This window comes from Lissotriton helveticus, chromosome 8 (assembly GCF_964261635.1).
Source record: "Lissotriton helveticus chromosome 8, aLisHel1.1, whole genome shotgun sequence".
Lineage (NCBI taxonomy): Eukaryota > Metazoa > Chordata > Amphibia > Caudata > Salamandridae > Lissotriton > Lissotriton helveticus.
The window spans coordinates 903645985-903659704 of NC_136069.1; the positions used below are offsets into that span (position 1 = coordinate 903645985).

Consider the following 13720-nt stretch of genomic DNA (forward strand, 5'->3'; position numbering starts at 1 on the left):
CTCTGCCAAGTATCAGTATCAGTTGTTACACTAACGTATTTTAGGGCTGGTTTCCATCATTTGTTTGCTGTAACACGATTTCTGCCTCAACGCAATAAAATGCATTGGTCATGCATCTTAGCGTGCCCTGAGGCCACCCCACTGAGTTCTTGACCATTGGGAACTGCAGCGCTACGAGCACAGTGGCAGCAAGGGCGCTGTGCTGCCCGCGGGGAGCGCACTGTGACAGCAAGACATGTTTATTCTGTGTCAGTCTCTGATCACTCTGTGATAGGTGTGAGCCACAGGGAATGAATTGCAATAATCACACACAATGAATCAAGCTGAGCCAGTGCTCTGGGCTTTGTCAGCAACCATGCAGATCTTCTGAGAGTCAGCCGCACAGATAACCAATTATTTTGACCCGGCGGCATTGTGTACTCATGGATCCGGGGGGTGGTCCTTGCCTCTTATGGCCAGCGATTGGCCCCAGAGAACAGCTCGGGTGGCGGGCAGCAGCTTTGTTTTTCATTGGTGAGCTGGCCCGCAGCCACAAGTTAGTAGCGCCTTTCAATGTGGTCCAAGTGAGACCATGGAGAAGGTCATGCTTCCTTGCAGGCAGGATGTTTTTTCAAGTACAGACCTGACCTGCCCAGGGCCCTAACCGACATAGCCAGACCTCAAACCTGCCTCCACGTGTGTTGCTGGGGTCATCAGTGGAGCACTGACCCCACCGACTTTTGTCCTGTCTTTAAAAGGCAGCATGCTGACCTGTGACTGGACCGACAGGAACCCCATGGCATACCTCATGATGGAGTCACTGGCATTCGGATCACTGACATAACCTCGACAGACCGAATATCGACTGGACAAAATATCGATGACTAATTATCGACAACAAAATTATCGATTTACTATACTTACACAACAAACATCAAAAATATCGACTACACAATATCGACTACTAAAAACAACGACTACAACAATATCGACTCACAACATTATCGATTTCTAAAACACCGATTATTAAATATTTATATAACAACAGTCAAAATATCGATTACACAAACATAGATAGCAAATTTATCGATTGTAAAAAAATCGCCATTAATAGATCCTAAAATAAATGACTTTATTATTTAATAATTAAGTCATACTGATCATAAAAAACCAGATTTAGTTAATATAAATAGATGACATATATTATTTATTTTCATAACATTTACAACACACAATAAATACTAACATACATTTTATAATACATAAACAATGTTTCGACCTTCTACACATTTTTTACAACTAATTATATATATTCCTCCACTTTACAAATATCAAAATAACATTACCTAGAACATTACCTATACAAAATAAATCCTTACACATTCAATAAACGTTAATTGGCGTCACCCATATAAGGAAAGCAATTAGCATAACAGGAAAAAAAATTCAAATCAACAAATAAAAACAGACTATCCATTTAAACAACCAATCCTATTTCTGAAACAATTAACCTAATACTATATAAATGAAATAATAAGTAACTAAAAACGCAGTATACATCTCCTAAGTAAAGGAAGACGAAACTCTGCTGGATTTCTGGAAGAAAACTGATGGACTTCAACAGAAAGAGACCTACACATATCTAAAGTAAGTACGACTACATTATTAGTCAGCGAAAATGTAACTCTCAAAGCTCACACCTATATTTTAAAGCAAAATACATCAAATATATCTTTTTTTTTTAGCACTCATCCTACAGATGAAAAAAAAAAACAGAAGACCTACACAACACCTGGACATCAAAAGTTACATATAAAAAAGTAAGTATATATTAGAAATGTAAAATCGAGAATTAATAGATAGGTAACTAAATCTAAACTAGCAAAAAACGTCGAACAAATTATCATAAATAGTAATAAAATATTTCTACACATTTTCTCAACTTCCACAGGTACAAAAAGATATACACAGAAAATAACAGTTTGAAGAACATCAACAGCTGAAAATAACGACTTGAAAGCATCAAAACATTTACAGGTAAAATACAAATGTGTGAAACTGTATAATGTGATTAGAACATTTTTTTTCCTTAAAAAATATTTACATTCTCTTTTAATTACCTCCTAGCACTACAATACTATCATGACTGAAGGAGCTAAATTCATTTATTCACAAAAAGGGAAAATGCTTCTTTGTTACATGGGATATGTCTAGAAACAAAAAGATTTGAAAGTGTTTTGGAAGTGTACGAAATATTATGCCAACAAATGTTATGGTAGAGCTATAACTCAGGAAACTACTGTTACTTATACTAAAGAACATAATCACCCACCCAATGTAACAGAAATAGAGATTAGACAAATGCTAGATTCCCTTAAATAAGCTAGTACTAGCACTGATCAACCAACAACTGCTATTCTGAAACACAATTTAAGTGTACTTCCCCAACATGCTTCTAGCCAATTACCATCTATAGAATCCCTTAAAAGAACAGTAGCTAGACAAAAAAGAGCAACATGCACTACTCCTCCCACACCAAAAACTTTAGAAGAAGTCCAAATTCCACCTGAACTCTCTGTAACTCACAATAAAGAAAATTTTATACTCTATGACAACAAATCTAAAGATAAAAGAATTATACTGTTTGCCACAGCAAACAACATGACAAAACTTACCCAATGCCAAACTTGGATGATGGACGGTACTTTTTCTGTATGCCCCAAACCTTTTTATCAATTATACACCATCCATGGTCATTTCCAAAATGCAAATATTCCATTCCTTTATGCCCTTCTACCAAACAAACAGCAAACTACCTATCAAGAAATACTAACTGAAGTCAAGCAACATACTAACAACTATTTTCCACAAAAAATTATCATTGACTTTGAAAAAGCTATGATAAACAGCATCCTTAAAACATACCCACACACAGCAATACAAGGTTGCTATTACCACTTTAATCAATGTATCTGGCGACATCTACAAAAATCAACCTTGAGTATCCAATACGCCACTGATAGCACATTTGCTTATCAAATCAAAAAACTCATCGCCCTAGCCTATGTTCCACTAACAGATGTAACTGAGCACTATAACTTATTAATAGACAGCCCCTACTATAAAAGAAACGAAGATAAACTAAGCCCTATGCTTGACTACTTCGAAGACACATGGGTAGGAAGGCTACACAGATCAGGCCATAGAAGACAACCCAAATACCAAATAGCTTGGTGGAATGTCTACCTTAGCACACTAAATAAGGAAGCAAAAACAAACAATGCAGTTGAAGGATGGCACAATGCCTTCCAAGCAACTACAGGCCGAGGAACGCCTACCCTTCACAAATTAATACAATCCTTACAAAAAGAACAAAGTTACCAGGAGCTCCGAATGGAGCAATCAGTAACTTTGATTGGACCTAAACTCACCAAAGAAACTAAAAAAATGTATAACACACTCCAAAGTCAAGTTACCCTCTATCCAACTAGCAAAGGACTAGAATATCTATCAATGATTGCCAAAACTATTCTTTAAAACATTACATAACTATACACGTAAAACTAAACATATTTTTCCTAAAATTCTTCATTATAATATGTAACAAATTGCAATTAAATTATCAAATACATAATATTAACATATATAAAATGTATTTAGATAATGTATTTACAAAATGTTACATACAACGTAAGTAAAGCAAAATTAAAAACAGTTTTCCCACCCATTAAAAATCCAGAAAATACTTATATTTCTGATGCAGCTTCAAACGTAATCCAATTCCAAGCAATCCATAGGACACCATTCCAAAAACCCATACAATCCATGAAAGCCCAAAAAAAATGCAAAAATACAAGCAAATGCATAGCGACTCCTTTCCACTTCAGTAGACACCAGATACCATAGAAAACCCAAAAATCCGTAATGGCGAAAAATAAACGCTCCAAGAAAATGTAAAAACCCAAAAAATAGTGTGCAAAAATAAGAGTATATAATACTCGTTACACAGCTGTGATCAAAAAAGAAGGGAGTCCTCCAAAACAGCGAAACGCGACGATAACCTAGAAAAAATAAATAACATACCCACCCACATAAAAACACCCATACATATATAAAAACACATATTTATACATCAAACATATTATCTTAGTAACATTTAAACATATTACCTCACCTCACACACCTACAACAAAAACGCGGTAAAAATCCAATATCGTACACTCTACCTAACACCGAACACACAATCTTCTCTAATTAACTCTACCTACATAAACATAAACACAGCACACATACACTAGCAATAAGTTCAGAAACTTATAAAACACAATTAAAACAAACTTACCCTCTCTAACGCGAAGCAGCACCCAACCGCGATCTGTTGAAGCACCAAATACGCCTAAGTAACATTACGCGGTTAAAAAGTAGTCCCTGTATACAGCTAAATGCTATTTAATTTCTTTATTCCAACACTTTAAAAAATACACAGAGTATTATATTAAGTGTAAATATTTTTTTAAAGTGTATAAAATTATTTCATAAATATTCATAAGTTTGAAATAATTATTCAACTGTTATGTTATAGTTAAAAAATTAATTTTTGATTTATAAATACATTTAGTAAATAATGTTAATGTAAAAATAAATTGCATATATAAGTTTGTTACAAGAAATGTTTTTTTTAAATTTGCAAATATTATGTAAAACATTATGTATGTATATAATAAATGTTTTTGGTGTTTATGTATTTAAAAATGAATATTATAAATATGTTCAATATTCATAATAATTATTTCCAAAAATATAACATGACTTGGTAATAAACAAAAATGTTACAATTACAAAAAAATGTACATAATTTGCAATCACAATAAATTCAATGTGTATCTGAATAAATATTTTGTTATTAAATAAAAAGTACATATTACCAATTAGTTTCAGAAACTATTTAAATGTTAATATATGTAAAAGATAAAAAAATTATGTTAATATAATTTATGTGTTAAAAACATATACATGTACTTCATATTTTTGTTATGTTAATAAAAACATTGAATGAAAATTTTTGATTATAAATAAAAAATGATTCTCTACTTACAAATAAATTTTTATATGTGAATAAACAATTTTTCATTTATGGCATTTAACCCTGTCTATGTTTCCTTCTTTATTATTGTATATAAATATTATTTGCATATTAAATAATCTATTAAAAAATACCTTATACATTTAAATATGTTTAAAAATGTATTAATATTTAAAGTCCTACAATACCAATAATTGTTTTAATGTATATTAATTCAAATATTTTATATAAAATATATGAAAAAGTAACTAATTTAATAGACATTTAAATTGACCATATTTTTACCCTGTATCCCTCTAACCTAAAACCCTAAACTGACCCAAAGCCCTAAAAACACCCCTTTACCCACAAACTAAAAACTGACCCAGAACCCACAAAATACCCCTTTACCCACTAACTGAAAACTGACCCTGACCCCTAACAATAACCCTTTACCCACTAACTGAAAACTGACCCTGACCCCTAAAAATACCCCTTTACCCACTAACTGAAAACTGACCCTGACCCCTAAAAATACCCCTTTACCCAAAAACTGAAAACTGACCCTGACCTCTAAAAATACCCCTTTTCCCACAAACTGAAAACTAACCCTGCAACCAAAAAAATACCCTTTACCCAAATACTGAAAACTGACCCTTAACCCTAAAAATAGCCCTTTACCCACTAACTGAAAACTGACCCTGACCCCTAAAAATACCCCTTTACCCACTAACTGAAAACTGACCCTGACCCCTACAAATACCCCTTTACCCACTAACTAAAAACTGACCCTGACCCCTAAAAATACCCCTTTACCCAAAAACTGAAAACTGACCCTGACCTCTAAAAATACCCCTTTACCCACAAACTGAAAACTAACCCTGCAACCAAAGAAAGACCCTTTACCCAAATACTGAAAACTGACCCTTAACCCTAAAAATAACCCTTTACCCACTAACTGAAAACTGACCCTAACCCCTAAAAATACCCCTTTACCCACTAACTGAAAACTGACACTGACCCCTACTAATACCCCTTTACCCACTAACTGAAAACTGACCCTAACCCCTAAAAATACCCCTTTACCCAAAAACTGAAAACTGACCCTGACCTCTAAAAATACCCCTTTACCCACAAACTGAAAACTGACCCTGCAACCAAAAAAATACCCTTTACCCAAATACTGAAAACTGACCCTTAACCCTAAAAATACCCCTTTACCCACTAACTGAAAACTGACCCTGACCCCTAAAAATACCCATTTACCCACTAACTGAAAACTGACCCTGACCCCTACAAATACCCCTTTACCCACTAACTGAAAACTGACCCTCACCCCTACAAATACCCCTTTACCCAAAAACTGAAAACTGACCCTGACCCCTAAAAACACCTTTATCCACAAACTGAAAACTGACTCTGAAAGAAAAAAATTACCCTTTACCCAAATACTGAAAACTGACCCTGAACCCTACAAATACCCCTTTACCCACTAACTGAAAACTGACCCTGACCCCTAAAAATACCCCTTTACCCACTAAATGAAAACTGACCCTGACCCCTACAAATACACCTTTACCAAAAAACTGACAACTGACTCTGCACACAACATATACCCCTTAATAACCAAACAGAAAAGTAACCCAGAAGACTAAACCAACCTCTTTCCCCAAATACAAAATAATATATATATGAGAATATCTATAATTATATATATATATGTTATATATATCTTTATATATCTAATTATAAATATATTATATATATGTAATTAAATGTAATTAGACAATTATATTTCATATATATATATTTTATATTTAATTATTATAATATTAGTTATATCTATTTATATCTATATAATTAACATATTTTAAGTCTTTAACAATTATTTCATTATGAATACCGATTACTTAACATATGTCATTACTTATAATTAATTAACTTCACACCCTATACCCCTATTAACACACAACCCACTACATAACATAAAAATGTGATATGTAACATAATTTACTATAATAGCATTAATGTTAATAAATTTACAATTACATAAAATATAATTAACATATTTAATTTATTTTACAAATATTTAATTATTCATAACAATTAACTAATTAACATAATTAATTACTTACAATTAAATTACTTCCCACCCTATTCCCCTATAATCCCACAACCCACTACATATCCTAAAAAAGTTTGATTTTACATATTCAACAATAATTCCATTTATTTAAATAAATTAACAATTAAATTATATATAATTAACATATTTTAGATAAATAACAAGTATTTACTTATTCTTACCAATTAATTAATTAACAGATTTAATTACTTACTATTAAATTACTTCCCACCCTAATCCCCTATAATCCCACAACCGGCTACATGAAAAAAATGATTTAAATAAGCATAATTCTCAAATAAGCTATTAAAATAACATATTTACCAATTACATATTATATATTTAATTAAATAGTAATTTAACAATTAATTACATATTAATACTAATAATTATATTTACATATTTAATTAATTAATACCAATTAATATATTTACATATTTAATTAATTAATACCAATTAATATATTTACATATTAATTAATTAATATATTTACATAATTAATTAATTAATACCAATTAATATATTTACATAATTAATTAATTATATTTAAAATACTTCCCACCCTATTCCCCTAAAAACCCACTACCCGCTCCTAGAAATTATTATAGTAATATAATTTTTTTTTAATTTATTAATTATTTTTAACATTAATTCTATATAAATAAATAAATAAAATTAATACATTTTAACACAAAATGCTATTATAAAACATTAAAACAATGTACATTGAACTATTACATATTATATATATACATATTAAAATTCGATATCATGAGAGTCGATATTGTGACAGTCGATAACACAACTTTCGATATTTTTAAACTAATAAACATATCGATATTTTTTACTGACGATATTACTTACTCGATATTTTTTATGTCGATATTTTTTACATACATAACAATCGATTAAAAAAAAAATCGATATTACTTACCTCGATATTAATGCCATCTCGATATTCTCTAGTCGATATTATGTCCAGTCGAAATAAATGACTCGATATTAAGACTGTACACCCTGGCATTCAGATCTGCTCCAGTTCGACTGACTTGCACCAGTATGCATCATGTGCTGCCCTCATCTTGCCTTAAAGGGTGGGAAGCACAGACAGACCTGCATCTTTTGACAGGCAGCAGCGGTGCTGGACTGCAGTGACCATTGGCTTGAGCTTCCATTGCGGCAGCACTAAAGCCCAATGAGAGGATCAGAGCTATAGCACGATGCAGTCCTCCAGCCAGCGTTGAAGCAATAAGCGGAAAAGGCTGAGTGGAGAGACTTCAAGTAAGGTTTTTTTTTAAACTGCGATCCTAGGCTCCCTGTCAATGATATGTCTGTGTTCAGTTAGCAGTTGCATTAGGCGGAGGAGGGATTGGCAGGATCACCAAATAAGAGCGACAATGGAGACAGTTCTTAATCGAGGGAACTGATGTGTTTTGGGTGAGCGAGTTCTCTTATATTCAGTTACAGCACTAACTAATAAGTCTTATAACCCAAAGATTACATTTCAGCAACCTTAGAATGAGAAAAACGGAGGAAAAAATAGTAAGGTTCCAAACGTATGCACAGCAGTCTTTACGCAGCTCCTTGATGCCACTTGATAACTCACTGAGCTAACTCAAGAAGTATAACCTGTGACCTGTGGATTTCAAATGGATCTCTCAACCATAAGCAGTAACTAACAAAGCGGTCTACATAAAATACTAATTTGAGACCTGAATGTTGCATGTTGTGCTTTGCAGCAAGTGCGTTAACCCTTCATGCTATTTTATGATGAGTCACATCTGTGACTAGGCTGCACAAAGAGTTCTCCAACAGGTGCATTGACCATCAAGCGGTTAAGTGTCAATTAACTTTCCTTAGCAGGTGTTTTGAAGCAGTTTCAAGGCTGTTTTAGAGCTTCTCCTTGATCAAGGGGGGACATTTCTGGTATGTATCTCTTAAGTAACTTTATTGCTTCTATTCGGGAGAAAGTGTCACTCTTAGTGCCTCACATTTGCAGTAGAATGTCAGTCGTACATGCTCTAGAACCATGGAAATGTCACACATAACCAGTCTAAAAACTTGCCAGCTATGTTTGTCAGTCCAGTTATCCAGTCCACACTGTCAAATACTTTGGTACAAAAAGAAGAGATCCTAAAAAACTACAAATTACAAAGATAGTTTAAGTTAGCAAAGTAAATTTTCCTCTACGTCTTGTTTCTATTTATGGCTCTTGTTTAAGTACTGCCTCCACAAAGTTTTCCTTCTTTTAGGCATCTTGACAAAGGTGTTTAGGAAACAACTCTATTGATATTTCGGTCAAAATGTGCCTTTTATGTCACATTACACTTTTCGAACATTGTTTCAACATATTATTACAATAAAATTATTTCATTAAAAAAAGTATTTGAGTGAGCATACAGATCCTAGAACTAAACACAAATTATAGTAGAATGTATATCTTAAGACAACTATTACACAGAATGGGGAATTATAGTATTTATTTACCTTTAGTGACGGGTTGTACGTGCTTTGCTCCTTGATCAAGTTTGAAGTCGAGATACAATGTGGGTGTTCGGGTGTACACCTTTGACTGAAGAAACAAAAAATTTACCATGTTTGATACTGAAAAATATATTCCATTTGTGTATTTATTGTAATATTGTGTTTATATGCTTCCACTAAAAGTAGAGGGAATTTACATACGGAAAACCTATTACTCTTAGCAGCTAGTCAATTTTCACTGAATTCTGTTTTGCAATTCAACAATAATAAAGAAATGCAGTTCTTTGGAGGAAATAAATCAATATGGAAAAGAAAGGTCATTAGATTGCATGAAGGTGGATTAGTGCACTTCTAGATTAGTGGCTTTGAAACATCAAAGTCTAAAAAAATTGAGGATCATGTCTGTGTCTTGAGTCAAAGCCAAAACTGCTTTAAGCACCTTTGTTCAACCTGAAGTGTCTACAAACCTGCTGAGCTTTAATCGCGGTCAAAGTTACAAATGAGTGTCTGGTAGGAGGAAGGAGCTGTCCAGCCCTATCCGGGCATACACAGAGCCCAAAAGACATCTCAGTTAAATTAATAAAGACCCAATGCTCAAATCCAAAATATGGGCTACATCATCAGTTCGTTCATAGATAAATTGAATAATTCAACCCCTATTAAGCTGCTATTACAATGGTGCTGACAGCCCCTGGAATTGGAAATCCCAAAACACTGCACCCATATCCAAGAGAATAGCAGTCACATAAGCTATAGCTGTGACATTATCGTGCATTCAGTGCAAAGGTGTCATAGCACATATCTTTCAGCATAAACATCTGCGAGTTGCCGCGTATATCACCATTAATCTACTTACGAATGTTTCCTAAAATGAGGTGGTGGTTTCTGAAAATGGAACTAGTTGTGTTTAAAAGGACATAACTCACCTTATTATTTCATCTTATTGTATATTACAATCAAATGGTTAATAGCTAAAGCTGGCTCTCAGAAATTAACCTGGTTCGCTTCGCAACCAACTCCTTGACAGTGCCAAGTCCCCAGAGTCCCACACCGATAGCGAAACAGAAAACCTCTGGTGGTATAACGCAACACCCACAGCAACACCATCACTAGGCTAGAGACTAAAACATGTATGAAAGAGGAAACAAGACATCAAAGTTCCTCCTAAATCTATTACTATCGAGATTCAGCAATCTCCCTCTCTCTTTCATTTTGGGAATAGTCTGAAGACTCTTATCTTCAAGCCACACCTCATGCTTTTGCAACCTTATAATAGCCCACCTTGATGAGAAGCTACCTATACATTCATTTCTCTCACAATCCATCTTGCACTCCCTGCATCTGGGCAACGCTCCACTGCTTTACAGCCATTTTTGATCTCTATAAATTACACACATACAAATAATAATAAGAATCAATGGGATAAAGTAACACTGTCCTACATTAAGAGGATATTTCAAGTCATGGAGTTCTGTGACAATACAGAGCAACAAGGCTGAAGGTCACATTTCTTCATAAGGTCATGGAACTCAAGGTGATTTGTAATATCATTTTAATGCAAGGTAGAGGATATTTTATTCCTTACAAAACATGGAGACACCATCAGCCTTCCCACAAACAACTTAATTCTTTGGTGTCTTGAACTTTCAGTCAGTCAAATCAATCTTTATTTGACAAAAAACGGCCAAAAGTGGCATTTTTGGATTTGCAATTTAAAATTCCTCTTCACCATTAAATATGATTTTAGAGTGTGATTCCAAAGAAACCAGATTTGGAGGTCTGATCTCTTCCTAATTGGAAATTACACTTTAAAATGCAATAAGGTATTCCCTATGTTATCCTATGGGAGGGAGAGGTATTCCATGCAATCGTGAACAAGCATTTACAATGCAACGGTCTCGCCTTTGCAAAAGTTAGAGCTATTGGCATTGCAGATGACAATTTTTTTATTTATGTGTTGGTTTTGAAAAAAGATAAATAAATGGCATTGTCATTTACAAGGCCAATAGCTTAATCTCTCGCAAATGCCACACACAAACACACAGACCCACACAGAGCTCTACCCACAGAGCCACACACACACAGAGCACCCCACACACAGAGCGCCCCACACACAGAGCGCCCCACACACAGAGCGCCCCACACACAGAGCGCCCCACACACAGAGCTCCCACACACAGAGCGCCCCACACACAGAGCGCCCCACACACACACAGCCCCACACACACACAGCCCCACACACAGAGCGCCCCACACACACACAGAGCCCCACACACACACAGAGCCCCACACACACACACAGCCCCCCACACACACACAGCCACACAGTGCCCACCACACACCCAGCCACAAAGAGCCCAACACACACACAGCCCAACACACACAGAGCCAGACACACACACACACACACACACACAGAGCCCAGACAGAGATCTTTGTGCGCACAGCCAGTCACTGGACTGCATAGTCATATGCAAAAAAACATAATTACCTCAAAGATGCAAGTTCTCAAAAGTGCAGGCAGTATTTACATATACATGGCCACTCCAGGTGTGAGAATCACAAGGCCAAGAGAGTAACCCTTGGGCTTAACCAAATATTTTATGGAAAACACGAAGTGCATCTAAAGTGCAAGTCACGATGAAGTTATAAATAGAAAATATTCCTTTCTAGATTGAACCTTTGCCAGATCCAATAGAACTCCAGTGATTACATCTGACCTTGGCAAGCTGGTGCTATGATTATTTTTTAAATCTTTTTTTTACTGCCTTGATAGTCCAGAAAAATAAAAAGATGAAAAAAAAGAAAATATACCACAAGCTAAACAGGTGACCGTTCAATTGCAACAACAAGATTACATTAAACAAATGTACCCTTGCATATAATTCTGATAGAACAGTGTCGTCCAAGTGCTCTCTAGCAGGCAAGGGTACTCGGAATAGGTACAGAATTTTATGTTTAGTTTTAATGCACATCATAGATAATATGATTCTTATTTGCGCAAAAGAGGGCACTATCGACTTTGAATCTTTAGACAGGTTTAAACACCAAGTAGGAAATGCTGCAACACATAGTGCCGACCTGTCCCCTAATGCTTTATGATGTAGTGTAAAGACACAAAACCTGAATGGTAGGGCTACAGCCCAATAAAAGAAGAGGGGAAACACAAGGCATATATGTATGTATTTTTTAAGATGTTCTTTTATTACATGAGGCTTGTGTTGTGAACAATTTAAGCTGCCTCTATGCACTACCTAAAAAAGAAAATCTTTGTCAGGCACACACAAAGCGGACTACAACAGAAACACAACAGACAGCAGCTGAAATAAGACACCGGGCTGAGTCCCAAAATACCCGGGGCTGCAGTATATTGGGTATAGGAGAGGGCGGGTGAAAGGCACGGGGGTTGCCAATACTGGTTAAGAAGTATGATAAATAACCAGTCTGGAGTGCTAAGCAGAAGACAATGGGCCCGATTCACAGAACTAACTTAAGACAAAATCCTAAACTTACTACTTTTGGTATTGAAAGAAGTTAGGATTTTGTCTTAAGTTTGTCTTAAGACAGACTTAAGACACAATTCTAACTTCTGTGAATACCAAAAGTAGTAAGTTTAGGATTTTGTCTTAAGTTAGTTCTGTGAATCGGGCCCAGTGTCAACTAAGCACTGTTGCAGCCTGCTTGTTTTCAAATATATATACGGATTTTATTTTTTACAATTATCTAATGCACTCTCATTGGTCACCCAAGCTGAAAGGCAAGTAGTTCCAAAAGAATCAAAATTATATGTATAAGATATAGTTCCTCCTGATGGTTGCACGAAACAGAGTACGCAATGGTCCATTGTTAAATCGGACAGTTCCTTTAATGATAAGTCATTTATTGTAAAACTTGCTTGAAGCCAACATGTTTTATTCAATAACAACTTCTTCAGGGCTGATTTAGTTTGTGTTCCCTCCCATCTATCCATATTTATGTGGATGATCTGATATGCTGCATTTATCGTATGTAAAAAAGAATATATAGGCAATTTGTTTTTGTTCAACCACCAGGAGGATCTGTTTATCATA

General features: G+C 34.8%; 1 protein-coding gene across 3 annotated transcripts in view; it reads right to left on the bottom strand.

Annotated features, from left to right (window-relative positions):
* The window catches only part of PIR (pirin), a 492836-nt gene that overhangs the window by 237358 nt on the left and 241758 nt on the right, over nt 1-13720 (bottom strand). For all 3 annotated transcript variants that reach the window (XM_078657706.1, XM_078657705.1, XM_078657704.1), the window contains exon 6: nt 9654-9738. In XM_078657706.1, the coding sequence (XP_078513832.1) occupies nt 9654-9738 (85 nt within the window). The remainder of the gene's footprint in view (nt 1-9653; nt 9739-13720) is intronic.